This window comes from Trifolium pratense, linkage group LG7, assembly GCF_020283565.1.
Source record: "Trifolium pratense cultivar HEN17-A07 linkage group LG7, ARS_RC_1.1, whole genome shotgun sequence".
NCBI lineage: Eukaryota > Viridiplantae > Streptophyta > Magnoliopsida > Fabales > Fabaceae > Trifolium > Trifolium pratense.
The window spans coordinates 10,336,959-10,352,239 of NC_060065.1; the positions used below are offsets into that span (position 1 = coordinate 10,336,959).

General features: G+C 32.3%; 3 protein-coding genes across 5 annotated transcripts; 2 read left to right on the top strand and 1 right to left on the bottom strand.

The window, feature by feature from the left end:
• Nucleotides 1–2,586: 2,586 nt before the first annotated feature.
• Nucleotides 2,587–4,662, bottom strand: LOC123896880. 3 transcript variants are annotated; one of them, XM_045947295.1, is made up of 3 exons: nt 4,222–4,662; nt 3,021–3,586; nt 2,587–2,930 (listed from the first exon to the last, which is right to left on the bottom strand). In XM_045947295.1, the coding sequence occupies exons 2-3, from the start codon at nt 3,554–3,556 to the stop codon at nt 2,915–2,917; spliced, it is 552 nt and encodes a 183-aa protein (XP_045803251.1). In that variant the 5' UTR covers nt 3,557–3,586; nt 4,222–4,662; the 3' UTR covers nt 2,587–2,914. The 3 variants fall into 3 exon arrangements, with proteins under 3 accessions (XP_045803251.1, XP_045803252.1, XP_045803250.1); XM_045947296.1 differs by having other exon boundaries at nt 3,021–3,617; XM_045947294.1 differs by having other exon boundaries at nt 3,021–4,661.
• Nucleotides 4,663–5,235: 573 nt separating this feature from the next.
• Nucleotides 5,236–7,044, top strand: LOC123895828 (transcription termination factor MTERF15, mitochondrial). Its single transcript, XM_045946307.1, has 2 exons — nt 5,236–5,463; nt 6,619–7,044. The coding sequence occupies exons 1-2, from the start codon at nt 5,236–5,238 to the stop codon at nt 7,042–7,044; spliced, it is 654 nt and encodes a 217-aa protein (XP_045802263.1).
• A 5,214-nt stretch (nt 7,045–12,258) lies between these two features.
• On the top strand, nt 12,259–14,173 carry LOC123895829 (cytochrome P450 CYP736A12-like). The gene is made up of 2 exons (XM_045946308.1): nt 12,259–12,951; nt 13,325–14,173. Exons 1-2 carry the CDS (start codon nt 12,259–12,261, stop codon nt 14,171–14,173), a joined length of 1,542 nt encoding a protein of 513 aa, XP_045802264.1.
• Nucleotides 14,174–15,281: the final 1,108 nt, after the last annotated feature.

Sequence of the window (15,281 nt, forward strand, 5' to 3'; positions counted from 1 at the left end):
TTTGGTTAAAGGAAACATAAAAGTCTATTCATATTCCATATTAACGTTAAAAACAAATTTTAAAAATAAAATTAAATCAATTTTAAATACATTGACTAACTAATGTATCTGAACTATATTATAGACTAGATACATTTTGTTACTCGATGCAAAAATAAAAACTGAAACTTCTTTTTCTATTTTTTTTTACGGTACTTTTTTTTTAATTCAAAAATATTAACATAAAATGGGTTTTTTTAAAAAAAATAAAGATTCTATTTTTCTTTAATGAAAAAAGATTTGAAAATAAATCTTTAAAATTTTTATTTTAAAAACAAATTTTATTTGGGAGTAAGTCTTGGAGTAAATCTTTATTTTTGGTGCAAAATAAAAAAAATCGTTTTTTTATTTTAGGAAAAAAAATTCTTTTTTTTTTTAATTTAGGAATTTTTTTTTAAAAAATAATATATTATCTGACGTGGAATTTTTTTAAAAAAAATATAAATGATTTTTTTCCATGTGTGCAAGCCACGACAGCATATATGCATAGTCACATGTCCTGCTGTGCACTCAGAGGGCAAAATGAGGGAATTTATGTTTTGCAGGGGGTAAACAGAAAAAAAATCTACACAGGAGGGTAAACGAAAATTCTCTTTTTTTCCAGGGGGTAAATGATCATTTACCCTATTTTTAATAAAGTCAATATGAGAGAGTTTATTCGAATCGGATACCTAATCATGTCAGATTATAAGTCAGAGTTATAGACATATATGATCGAAACAGGAGCATTCAAATTAGAAGTCAACATGTGAGACATACTATTGAACTATATTTTTAATAAAGTCAATATGAGAGAGTTTGGTCGAATCGGATACCTAATCATGTCAGATTATAAGTCAGAGTTATAGACGGATGTGATCGAAACAAGAGCATTCAAGTTAGAAGCCAGAATGTGAGACATACTATTGAACTAGATTTTTAATAAAGTCAATATGAGAGAGTTTGTTCGAATCAGATACCTAATCATGTCAGATTATAAGTCAGAGTTATAGACATATATGATCGAAACAGGAGCATTCAAATTAGAAGTCAACATGTGAGACATACTATTGAACTATATTTTTAATAAAGTCAATATGAGAGAGTTTGGTCGAATCGGATACCTAATCATGTCAGATTATAAGTCAGAGTTATAGACGGATGTGATCGAAACAAGAGCATTCAAATTAGAAGCCAGAATGTGAGACATACTATTGAACTAGATTTTTAATAAAGTGAATATGAGAGAGTTTGTTCGAATCGGATACCTAATCATGTCAGATTATAAGTCAGGGTTATAGACATATATGATCGAAACAGGAGCATTCAAATTAGAAGTCAGCATGTGAGACATACTATTGAACTAGATTTTTAATAAAGTCAATATGAGAGAGTTTGTTCGAATCGGATACCTAATCATGTCAGATTATAAGTCAGAGTTATAGACATATATGATCGAAACAGGAGCATTCAAATTAGAAGTCAGCATGTGAGACATACTATTGAACTAGATTTTTAATAAAGTCAATATGAGAGAGTTTGTTCGAATCGGATACCTAATCATGTCAGATTATAAGTCAGAGTTATAGACATATATGATCGAAACAGGAGCATTCAAATTAGAAGTCAGCATGAGAGACATACTATTGAACTAGATTTTTAATAAAGTCAATATGAGAGAGTTTGTTCGAATCAGATACCTAATCATGTCAGATTATAAATCAGAGTTATAGACATATATGATCGAAACAGGAGCATTCAAATTAGAAGTCAGCATGTGAGACATACTATTGAACTAGATTTTTAATAAAGTCAATATGAGAGAGTTTGTTCGAATCGGATACCTAATCATGTTAGATTATAAGTCAGAGTTATAGACATATATGATCGAAACAGGAGCATTCAAATTAGAAGTCAGCATGTGAGACATACTATTGAACTATATTTTTAATAAAGTCAATATGAGAGAGTTATAGAAGGATAGGATCAAAATAGAAACATTCAAATTAGAAGTAGGCATGTGAGACATATTAATCCTCACATTCAAATTAGAAGTCAGCATGTGAAACATTCGAATAAGATACCTTATCATATTAGATTATAGTCAAGTTGTAACTTTGATTTATAATTGGTCTGACATACAAATATTGCAAATTGAATATATAGCTCAGTTGGCACATCTTTGAAGCGGTTACTTATTCTTAGGTAACGGGCTGCTGTTCGAATCATGTAACCAGCAAAAGTCGTTTCTTTTTTGTTATTTTTGTCTTTTTTCAACAGAACCATTACAACTAATCCCAATTAAATCAAAATATCATCAAACTAATCCTGTATATGTTTGCATTAGATACAATTTCACGCTAAAATGCTCATATCCTTATACCATCCAAAGTCATTACTTAAGAATAATTTTTTGTACTGAATTAGAATTTAGAAATTTACATGTAGTCAGTCCTTTAACTAACATCTAGAACGTGGTATTCACCTTCCATGAACTCTATGAAATTATGAAATTCCATCAGTGTCTGTCTATATATTTTATCATATCACGCACTAGGCAAGTTTAGCTCTGCACTATACCATTCAAATTATGCAGATTTTACTTAATCCTCTTTCCGAGATAATATTTGAAAAGTTACAATAAGAGAGCTTAGAATTCAAACTTAACCACATAAAACATGTATAAGTCATTATTTGCTACAACTTAATTAAGCATTATAATGCCTTTTGGTACAAAAAATAAGCCAACACTCCTTTTGGTACAGAAGAAGCAGCAGAAGCATAAAATGTCGTAAACATTCCTGATACACAAAACCACCCAACATTCCTGATACACAAACATAAAAGGTCGTAAACTGTCCTTAATTCTGATGTTTTGCTGAACGCTCTACGTCCTTCAACATGCTCTTAAACTGTCGCACATAAGTGAAACAATTAGACGAAGACAAAAATATAACGAAATAAACAAAATTAATAAATTCTAAAGAATTAGTATAACATACACTATGTGTTCCATAATGCAAAGAAGTGGTGTTGTTATAATGCAAAGAAGTGTAAACATATTTTGCAGCTCTCCTACACAAAAAATTCCTCTATCATTTACTGATAGCACACTACTCCATATAGCCATTGCTTTTGGACAATCTCTCATAACATGAAGTATTGTTTCCTCTACATCTCCACAAAAAACACACATAGCATGATGCAGCCCCATCTTGCTTTTGAGAGAGTTAGTTAACAATCTTTTATGAAAAATCAACCAAATTAGTGTCCGAACTCTCTCTGGAACCTTCAAACGCCAGATTTTCATCCAAATGGTGTTAACATCCTTCTCATTAAATCCACACAAGTTGTTATATATATTAGCAACTGAGAATTGTTGTGTACTTCCTCCAATACTAACCCTCTCGTCACCACCATAATCATCATTTGGAGGTAGAATTGCTGCAATTTTTTTACAACAATCTGCAGGTATCCAACTGTCAAATAAACTCCAATTCCACTTACCATTACCATCCACCAGATCATGCACTGTCATTCCTTGTAAATGGACAGGAATAATGACATTCTGATCCAAAAACAAACCTTGAAGGTATGAACTTTTTTTTTTTGAAACAACAATAATTTTATTAGATAAACTTTAACAAAACACAAGGAGTGTTTGAAAAAGCAAGGATACAATCCACTATAAAAGTAGTAACCGAACAAGCACAAAACAAGGAATTTTGCAGTACAAAATTCGGGAACAAAACAAAGGCAAGAGTTGGGTTTTGTTACAAGCACAAAACTAACCTAAAACTAAAACTCGGTATCAGAAGATAACAATTAAAATCACACAGACAGCTCCCTTAATTAACTATCAAGGTGATTAAACCGTCCCAGAGCAGAACATGAACATGTTAAATGTTGGATAAGCACCAGATAAAAGTTTCAACAAGAAATAAACACAATGTTTCAACAAATAATACCAAAACTTTAGATTTCACGACATGCAATTTTTTATAGAATGAGAGTTCCTCGTGCGATTATAAACGACTGAGTTTGTATGCAATACACAATGACTGAGTTAACAAAGAAATCAAAGCTAACCTCAATTACCCACGGTGCAAAATTCGGTAACAACAAATCAAAGCACCAAACACAAACAAAACTAACCTAAAACTAAAGGAAGTGAAAAACCCAAAAAATGATAGAGTAACTTACTTGTAAATGTTGTGGTAGAGATAGAAAGATTGGTTGATTTGTGTAGGATGCTAATTCGATGAACACAAGTTTGATTCAAGTTTGATTCGTAAGATGATGAAGTGAAATTCAACTTGTACGAAGCAAGAAAATGGGTATGGAGAAGAAGAATAGGAAACAAAGAAAAACCAGAGAAAGAAGATGAAGCGTGTTCTCTGTTCTCTAGGTGATAGAAACAATTTTTTTTTTTTTGTGAAAAAAAAAAAAAGAAAAGTGACACTAACAATTTTCTTGAAAAGATTGAGAGTCATTAATGCAATATGGTCAATTGTGAAAATAACAAAAGTTTATAAACCAAATCTGTAAATTAAAAAGAGAAATAAATAATACAGCTGGCTAGTTTTAATTGGATCCACATCAGGTGTGCTCTTTACACACCTCTTTGTGAAGGTAACCAAGAAAAAACCCATAAATATCTCTACGGTTTATAGTGACACTTGTCTAACATAAGTTCACATGATAAGTATGTTTGACTTGCGTCACAACATATCAAATGTCTCTATAGTCTTTTATCTTCCAAAATAGTTCATAGGAGACATATTTTTTAATGAAACTAAAAATAAAAATTAATATATTTATAGTGACAAAAAATTTGACACTTATTGAAGTAAAGTGATTTACATCCCTATGATGATGAGCCTCGATGATGAGCCTCAACAGCATGAATAACAGTAATAACATCCTTAAGAGTTCCAATAATCAATTGCAATAGCAGGAGCAGGTACATTTTTAACTTTACCACTTTCAATTGCATTTAAATGTTGTGTATATGAAATCATAGCTTCTTCTTCCAAATAACCAACAAACTTGTGTGCTGTTTTCGGGGAAAAAAATATAAAAAAACAAAGAATGCATGGAAGAAAACACCTTGTGCTGTAATAACTAAAAGCCTCTCATGCCAACTTGGTTTCACAATCACAAGTAATGCTTTGATCCAACCAACAGTGTGTTGAAATTGGGATCCAACCACCAGTAATGTTTTTGCGACGCGATGTTAGGGCCGAGGTTGTTAGGGATCCACGGATTCTGGGAATGGAAATTGGGGGATTTTCGCGGTGTTTGAAGTTGTTGCAGAGTTTGAAATGCAGGGAGGCAATTAAAGAGAGGATTTTTGTAGAGGGTTTGGTTAGGGCTTCTTTTGAAGTGAAGCTGAGAGTGGATTGTTTATGCGGTCACGGTTTGATCCGTAGGGATGCTTTGAAGGTGTTGAGGTTTTTATGTTGGCTACATTTTGTAAAAACAAATTATAGCCAGATGTTGGACAAGATGTTGTAACATTATCGTACAACATTATCATGCTCTGTTTTTGCGCAGAATTTTTATCTCAAATCTCAGACAAGATTTGCTTCAATTATATATGCAAGCATCTGCGTCTAACCAAAACGAGTCTTGTTCTCCAAGCTTCAGGAAGTGGGCTTAAGGAATATTATTTAAAACAAAAATATAACTTGATTATATTTTTGTGTTTTTGTGCGTGAAGAAAAAAAAACATGGATATATTTTTGAAATTAATCCTGTGAGCTGGTCAATGAAGATTCCAGCTGTTTATTTGAAACCTTGCTCCTCAAGTTTCTGGAAGAATGTCTGTATTATTTAAAACAAAAATATAACATGTTATATTTCTGCGTTAAATAAAACTTGGTTATATTTTTGAAAATAATTTAGGGCTGGCCGTAATACTCCAGCTATGAGGGTCTGAAAACCTAGCTTACACATTAAGACAATTCAAGGCTATAAATACATGAACACTCAGACCTATTTGTGCACCGAAGCCATTGTTCAACAAGATGTAGTCTTTAAGGTTTCGTGTCTTTGAGCCACTCTCTAGGAGAGTTGGTGTAAGTGAACCACTCGTGTTGTGAGATGGTCACTATGTCCTCACTCAGAAACCTATAGGTAATGAGTTGAGTATTGTACTTGGCAGAAGCTTGTAAGCAACTCCAAATTGTGAACTTAGTCAAGTATTGGCTAGGTATTAGTTTCTTAGGAGGGTGTCTCCATCTTTGATCGTTATAAAGTTGGCAGCAACATGATACGTGTTGTTAGAGGGAATTTGGGACGAGGTCTCATTATCTAGGAGGTTCCTAGATAGGATTGCACGGGTAGTGTCTAGGCGAGAAGTCAAGTACCGGGTGTTGGTCAGGGCTTTGAACTAGAGCTATTATAGTGAATTCATTCCTGAATTGGTAATCCTCCAGATTATGTGACGTTGCACCGAACTGGGTTAACAAATGATCTGTCTTATTTATCTTCCTGCACTTAATTTATTTTTAACTTGTCTATTGTGTTCTGTACTGGTACGAGATGCTGTAGCATCTTTCGCAGCATCTTTCCACCAGTTTGCCAGAATTTCAGAAGGTATTGTGGAAGGAACCAAGGTTGATGACTTATGATCTGGAGGATATTGAGAAGAAGATTGAAATTTTACTTCATAGGATGAAATATGGTATTGATTGTTTGCATGAAGTTCCTGAATACTTGGGTGTGAATTTTGAAAATCAGATTGTTCCTAGATACAATGTGATCGAGTATTTGAATGGAAAGGGTGCAATTGGGTTTGAAGTTAGATTGAAGGACCTTATCAAACCAACTAGGCATAGATTTTATAACCTTTATGTCAAGCCTTACCCTGAATGTGAAAAAATATATGGCAGATTTTCAGGTAAGCTTGAAATTAAAAGAAACCATCCTGCTGGACTTTGGAAGCTGTTCAAACCACAAAAGTTTACACAAACCGGTAAAGATGTGAAGAACATGAAGGCTTTCATGGGTTCACTAGTGTAGTGGTTTGATCTTTGGATTCAAATTTAAGGTATTGATTTTCATGTCTTACCATTATCCTAAAATGAAAAGTTAGAATGACATGTTTTTTGTGTAACCATATGACATGTACAAGTTCAAGTGATCTGGTTTATTTGTTTAGTGTGTATTCAAACAAATCAAGCCAACTTCTATCTTCAGGCAATTAAATCTTTTTTTGGAGTGCTCAATTTTTGCAAGTATTTGGCATACCATCAGCATATGGCTTGGGATTCGTTCGGTGTTCCATAGAGACGGCTTGGTGCAGCATCTGAATCAGTTTGAGGGGCTGGTGGCAAGTGGAAGAGCATTTTCCAACAGAGTAAGCGTGTTTTTGTTGGAGATGGATTTATAAGCAAGCTATAACCAAACTAAAAAGAAAAAGAGAATGAGAAAGTTGGTAAACATGTACACGAAAAAATCACATCTTATTCAGATGATAGTATCTTTGCTTCAATGGAAGTAGATGCTAAGCCGCAGTTACAGAAATCAGATTCAGCCACTTCCATGGAATTAGATACTTATAAGGTGGTTCATCAGATTTTTTTTTAATAATTTGATGACAGGAAAGAAAAAGAATTTGCAGCTGAACACAAAGAGTCTATGTCTCTTGAGAGTGAAATTGATGCTGAGAATTGAGCTCGAATCCAGCAAAGATTTCTTGCATGGTATGTTTAGTTTGTTGTTATTTAATTGTGTAAAGATTTTAGAGTACCGGTCCAAAATGTGTGAGCTAGTTCATTATTTTTGTAGATAGTATTTATGGTACGGGTTGACTTGATGCGTTAACAATACCTTATATTAATTCATTGCTGTTATATGATTGCAGATCAAATTTCAAGTATATTTGGACTATTGCATTCTGATCTTCGTGAGGAGAGGGCTACAGCTGCTCTTGAGTACATGTCCTCCATGGTGGGCAGTGTAGAACCAGATCATCATTCTTCACAGAACTCCTTATCGGAGAAAAACTTCACCCAAGGAAAATTTAATGTCAGGTCCAAACGCAGAAATGGACGAGTTAGAGCAACGGTGATCTCTTTATTGGTGAATGTGAACATATTTGGAATTACTAATCTTAAAAACTGGTGCACTGGTGTAATATATCTCTTGTATTCAGAGTGAAAAGTTTAAAGTTGAAGCCGAAGGAATCAGCTTTTCTTCTATTTCAGCAGAAGATGGAACAATTGTTGCAGGCTTACTGCCAACGGTCAGTTTCCTGTGAATGTCTCTTCCCTAAAATCAAAGGCCCATGTCCTAACAGGCTTGTTATTATTAGACTAGACATTAATAGTTTTCAGATGAAAAGGATCTAGATATTATTTTTGTCGAATCCCCCTTTTCTGAATGAGATCATATCATTCACAAATTTAGATGTTAAGTGGGCCTATTTGATAGGGCAAAGGTAGTGCTTCCTTTTGAACACCAAGGTATGAAATAGATTTGCATTTGCCCTGATTGTTACAGTGCTTCAATCATATATGCACTCTTATGCTTAAGCACTTTTATTTCTTATAGGAAATGGTAAACCGATCCAAATTTATGACTTTTTAATCACTCCGTGCTATGGCAATTTTACGACTCCCGCTATTTTAGTGTTTTTATCATGTTTTGTGTTTAGAGTCTAGTTTTGCTATTATTTAAGTTTTGCTATTTATTTTCGTAATAAACAGTAATTTGACACCTTCTCATTGCGCATACTATAACTTGAGCTAGGAATATCGGATTAAGACGCGGTCAGTTTCATTGGAAAGATAAGACAAATAGCTACAACTTTCGTGTTGAAGTCCAAAGCCAATTCAGAGCGTAAAGGAGTCATATTTACTCATCAATGTTTCAGACTTACCAAGATTTAATTATTTTCAGCATAACTTTTATTTTCGGCCCAACTGTTTTGTGGCCCATTTTTCCTCGATGTATAAAAACGAAATTCTGACTAAGGTCAGGGATTATTCAGCTTTCACAAAATACAAACCCTAGCAGCCACTTCCTTCATGGAGAACTAAACTTATTTTCTATCCATTGGTGTAAGGAATTTTGTTCTTGATTCTTGAGGTTCGGTTTAATTATCAATTCATATGTTTATGCTTATCATATATCAATTTTCGTGTCTCCTTTTTTATGTATGAGTTTGATACAATTGATGCTTAATTATTCTGCTTCATATTCATACTATCGAGACTATTCAAATTCATTCATCGCTTGTATAAATTAATTTGAATAGAAAATTGATATATGCTTTTTCGCTTGTAAAAAGGGTTGAATGAATTATTGTTATGATTTTATCTATGTTATCGGTGACGCTTGATCATCCCCATAGTCAATTGAACACGTTGGTGCTTAATCAACGATTCTTTATAGAATTGATTTTCGCTTGTTAAATTAGTTCTATAATCAGCCAAGCATAAACTACCAAACAATCTTATGAGAACCTAGGATAGATGATAAACAAGATTTCCTAAAATCAATGGATTGATTACCTTTACATTGATTAAATTCGTCATCTCTTTTACTGTTTTCAAAACCGAAAACCCTCAATTTTACAACCTTTAAATTGATTCTAACATTGTTAAACTGATTGTGAGTCCTTGCGAAACGGCCAAGGTTACTACCTTGTACTACTATTCTTTTGAAATTATTTTGATCACGAAACGATGGTAGAATATCCCTTGATGAGCAGTAGTGAGGGGGCACCTATCTCGAGGTAAAAATGAGGATTCAGCCCTAGGTGAGATTATATATTTTCTCTGACTCTTAAAACATTTATGCCTAGTGCCCAGTCTATAAAAACCTGTATCATTGCTTGTGATGAAGTTGTCAAAATTGTGAGTTAAGTACAATTCCACAAGTCTATGTATCAATTACGAGTTGACTCAGCTGTAAACTCCAACTTTAGCAAACTCAGAAATGCAAGAGTTTACTTGACTGGACTTGGTAAATTCACAAGGAGTCATTATTATATATTTTTTCCATCTCAATTCAGCCCAAGAGTTGTTATTGGGTCATCCGAAACAATTCGTCCTTAGGTGGATATACCCTGACAAATAATTATTCCATTCAAGAATCAAACTTGAATTCTCCTGAGCGGGTCTTCTTTAGGTGGAACTGATTAATCATTTGAGTCCAATTACTTTACCGTAATATATATGTCACATCATTTTTAATGAGGTCGTACTAGTCTCTAAGTTGTTTACAAGTTCATTTCACTTAGGCATAACAAGTTTGGTTAACCTCTTAATTTTGATAGCCTTGTGCTATTTTCAACATTATTCCAAAAGTAATAAAATAGATTGGTTTACAATAAATATCTAAGCATCATGTGAATGGTGGTTCCTAATATAATTAAGTCACAAACCTTCACCTACAACGTGGTCAATCTTTTTTTTTTTTTTGTTAACAAATATCAAATAGGTCCTTCAAATTGTAGGAAGTCCTCCATATTATCAATATTTTAAATGATCCTTGAATTTTGTCCAAAAAAAAAACGTTCCTTGAAATTATAAAATGTTAATCAAGTTTTTCTGTTATCTCAACACTTGAAAATGGGTGCAAATTTTCTTCTTCCTACTATTAACTGATGTAGAAATAGAATGACTTGAAAAAAGATAGTTTCTGGATTCTATTGTAATTTTTTACCCCAGAGACCAGGGCTAAACATGGACTGGGAAGTCCAATTTATCAACTAAGATTTGGAGACTAATTATATGTTACCAAATATTTCTTTGTCAAAAAAAAAAATAATTATAATATGTTACTGCCTTAGCTAAAGTATGAAGAACCTCATTTGAAATTTGTATATTAGTTATCATTCTATGGTTTGATTGTTGAGAATTTTATTTTACTTTTCTGTTTTTTTGGTAGATCCAACTAGTATGTAATTTTATTTTACTTTCTGTTCTCAAAATATTATTGTAACTGTATTTTATTTAGGCATTTATCATTTTCAATTTGGTTTACATAGCAATTGTGTTGGACCAATATCTTTATAGTAATCAAATGAAAGATGTGAATGTCTCTAAGAGTTTGGCCCCCTAATCGTTAGGTCCGTCCTAATAATAATAATTTCTTCATGGTAGTTAGAGGTGGGAATAGGCTAGGCCGAGCTAGACTTTGCCAAGCCTGAGCCTGGCCTGTCAAAAAATCGAAGGTCTGAGCCTGACCTGTGGCCTATCATAGGCTTAAATTCTAGGCCTGAGCCTGGCCTTTTGAAAGTCTGATGTGGTCTGTTAGCCTGTTTAAAAGCCTATTTCATATGAACATATTTAAATAAATAATTATATTTATTTTGAAATATACTTATGAACTAATAAAATAATGTTCCATTTGATATTTTAGAGAATTTGACTATATATGTCATCATATTTCAATTCTAGTTTATAATAATACATTTATATATGTTAAAAACTAATGTAGATTAATAAATTTAAATTACTTAAAAAGTTAATAGATTTATAATTTAATCAAAGTATAAATTTTAATATATAAATAATAATCGTAATAAAAATATTATTCATGTTAACTTAAATAGGCCGGCCTAGTAGGCCTCAAAGGCTTTTTTAATGGCCTGCGGCCTGGCCTTTTTAGCTAAATAGGCTTATAAAAAAGCATTGGCCTGCTCTATTTAAAGAAATAGGCTGGCCTGGCCTGAGCCTATGTAGGCTAGGCCTTAAGGCCATGTAGGCCGGCCTGGCCTGTTCCCACCTCTAATGGTAGTCCTATCATTCTTTCACAAATTTAGTTCATAAACTATTAAAATTAATTAAATGATTCTTACTTTTTTTTTATTTAACTATTTTGTCTCTAAACTATAAAAATCAACTTAAAGATTTCCAAACTATCATCTCATCAAATTATTTAGTTACTCAATTAAAAATTATGTTAAATTGACCATTAATCGTCCTTAAACTACAAAAACACATACATTTTTTATAGAAAGATTGTGAAGTATAAAGGCAAACTAATTTTAAAGATGATTAAGAAAATTAGAAGTTACGTAATGAAAAATATGACATCAAACAAGAGGTGAATGAATGAATATGTTGGTTTGCAGATAAGCTTAAACTTTAATACTAGTTTAGAGACTAATTAAATTTAGTGTTTATTGCAGCAATATATATCTCTTATAAATTCTTAATCATAGTCCTCAACCTTAGTACATCACTACTTCCAAACCAAATTAATTAACCATTCATTGTAAACATGTCTTGTACATCAATAACAATACTTGTTTTCCTTCTCTTCACTTTCACATACCTTTTATTCAAACTCTTATTAAATCCAAAACAAAAAACAATTAATCATAAGAAGCCACCAGGTCCCCCACCATTACCAATAATCGGAAACCTCCATCTATTGGGTACCCTTCCACATAGAACACTTGAATCACTCTCCAAAAAATACGGTCCAATTATGTCCTTTCAACTAGGTCAAGTCCCAGCTATTGTCATTTCATCTTCAAAAGTTGCCGAGTCATTTCTCATAACCAACGACATGGTTTTCGCGAACCGACCAAATATTATTGGAGCGGAGATCATGTCTTATGGTTGCAAAGGGATGTCATTTTCTAAGTATGGTCCTTATTGGCGTAGTGTTAGGAAACTTTGTGCTTCGAAACTTCTTAGTCCTTCAAAAGTTGAGATGTTTGGTCCTATTAGGAAGGAGAAGTTGGATGTTTTGGTTAAGTCATTGGAAAATGGTAGTTTGGTTAGCGAGGTTGTGAATGTTAGTGAAGTTGTAGAAAATCTTATAGAGGATATTGTGTATAAGATGGTGTTGAGTCGGAGTAAGTATGATCAATTTGACTTAAAGAGGTTGGTTCAACAAGTAATGACTTTGGTTGGATCTTTTAACTTGGCTGATTATGTTCCTTGGCTAGGTGCATTTGATCCTCAGGTATGTATATGTACAAAACATAAATAAATTATTACATATTGAGTTCATTTTATTTTTTTAAGTATTCAAACTATCATGATTGTAAAATTTTGGTGCCTTGCACGATTTTGGTCTATATAGTGGTTTTTTGAATTGGATCCTCTTCAACTTTTTATGTTCAGTCCTTTCTTTCTTTTTTTAATATAATGATTGATTGAGTCATAAAAAAAACTAAATACTAATTTAGTCAAAAAAAAAAACTAATACTAATAAATTACAGTATTTGACAAGAATTAAAAGCAAAGTTTGTTTTTCCTGTGATTTTATGGTTCCATTAAGTTCAATGTAAATATTCAATTACTAATTTGATTTTATCATTTTAATTCTTTGTAAGGGATTAACACGAGCCTGCAAGAAAACTAGTAAAGCACTTGATGAGGTGTTGGAGACGATAATAACAGAGCATGAACAAACTACTAATAATGTAGACAAAGCTAGTCATGAAGATTTTGTAGACACACTTGTCACTTTTATGCACCAAAACATTGATGATGGGAGTGAACAAAATCACAATATTGATGGAAGTAACATGAAAGCTATTTTACTAGATATGATTGTGGCATCAATTGATACATCTGCTGCCACAATTGAATGGGCTTTATCTGAACTTCTAAGGCATCCAAGAGTGATGAAAAAACTTCAAGATGAGATACAAAATGAAGTAGGAAATAAGAGAATGGTTGAAGAGAAGGATTTGAAGAAATTGAATTACTTAGATATGGTGGTAGATGAAACTTTACGACTTCATCCTGTTTCACCTTTATTACTCCCTCGTGAATGTAGAGAGAGCATAACAATTGATGGTTATTTTATAAAGGAAAAAACACGAGTTATAGTGAATGCATTGACAATAGGGAGGGATCCTAATATTTGGTCGGAAAATGCGGAAGAATTTTATCCAGAGAGATTTATTAACAAGAAAATGAATTATGAAGGACACGAGGAGTTTGAAAGTATACCATTTGGATTTGGTCGTAGGCGTTGTCCTGGAATTCAATTGGGTTTGAGGACTGTTAGGTTTGTTTTAGCTCAATTGGTGCATTGCTTTAATTGGAAACTACCCTATAATATCAGTCCTTCCAATTTGAACATGGACGAGAAATTTGGACAATCTATACACAGAGCTCAACACTTGCATGCAATACCAATTTATCGTTTGGAAGCTCATCACAAGCTTCAATAGTTTCGAGTATCTTTTAATTTTCCAATATACATGCCTACTTTTTTATTAATTTTAAGTGCAACTATATTTCTACTCATATAATAATTAATATTTATGTATATTTTTTTATAGTAGTAATTTTTATGAGGATCTATATTTCTACTCATATATTAATATGCGTATCTATTTTTTTATAATTTTTACGCGAAAATTTCTACTCATGAAAAATTTCAATAGGGTCTTATATTTAGGGGCAGAGAAATTTCTATGGGGACCTATATCACATATTAATTAATAAAAGTGTTTATTTTCTATAATTTCAACGGGAACCTATATTTCTAAGGGAACTTATATTTCTTTTTTTTTTTTTTGGGTCAAGTAAGGGGACTTATATTTCTAATAACATAGACGCGTGTTTATTTTTTTATACTCAATAGAGTCTTATATTTAGGGCCGGAGAAATTTCAATCGGACCTATATTTCTACTCATATATTAATTAATAAAAGTGTCTATTTTTTATAATTTCAACAGGAGTGTCTATTTTTTCTTTTTTGTTTTATAATTTCTATATGCGGAAATTTCTACTCATGAAAAAACTCAATAGGGACGGAGGTAATAATTTCTATAGGAATCTATATTTCTACTCATATATTAATATGTCTGTCTATTTTATTATAATTTTTACACGGACTTATATTTATACTCGCATATTAATATGCATGCCTAATTTTTTATAATCTCTACGCAGACCTATATTTGTCCTTGGTTGTCCTTTGAAAGTGGTCTTATAAAAAGGGACCGAGAAAAATCTCAAAGTGGGTGTTATATTTAGGGACATGAATGGTAATTTATGTGGGGACTTATATTTCTACTTATATATTAATTAATACAAGTGTCTATTTTCTATAATATGCATGCCTCTACGCATGCCTATATATGTCCTTGTTTGTCCTTTGAGAGTGATCTTATAAAAAGGGACCGAGAAAAAACTCTTATATTTAGGGACGGGAATAATAATTTCTACGGGGACATATGTTCTTACTCATATATTAATTAATACAATTGTCTATTTTATATAATTTCAACGGGAACCTATATTTATACTTATATACTAATATGTGTGTCTAT

What these genes read in the sequence shown, in the direction of transcription:
- LOC123896880 (XM_045947295.1), bottom strand. Translation starts at nt 3,556, where the DNA reads ATGACAGTGCATGATCTGGTGGATGGTAATGGTAAGTGGAATTGGAGT.
- LOC123895828 (XM_045946307.1), top strand. Translation starts at nt 5,236, where the DNA reads ATGTTTTTGCGACGCGATGTTAGGGCCGAGGTTGTTAGGGATCCACGG. An exon ending in TCCGTAGGGATGCTTTGAAG is followed by an intron (nt 5,464 to 6,618) that starts GTGTTGAGGTTT and finishes GAATTTCAGAAG; the next exon opens with GTATTGTGGAAGGAACCAAG.
- LOC123895829 (XM_045946308.1), top strand. Translation starts at nt 12,259, where the DNA reads ATGTCTTGTACATCAATAACAATACTTGTTTTCCTTCTCTTCACTTTC. An exon ending in TAGGTGCATTTGATCCTCAG is followed by an intron (nt 12,952 to 13,324) that starts GTATGTATATGT and finishes ATTCTTTGTAAG; the next exon opens with GGATTAACACGAGCCTGCAA.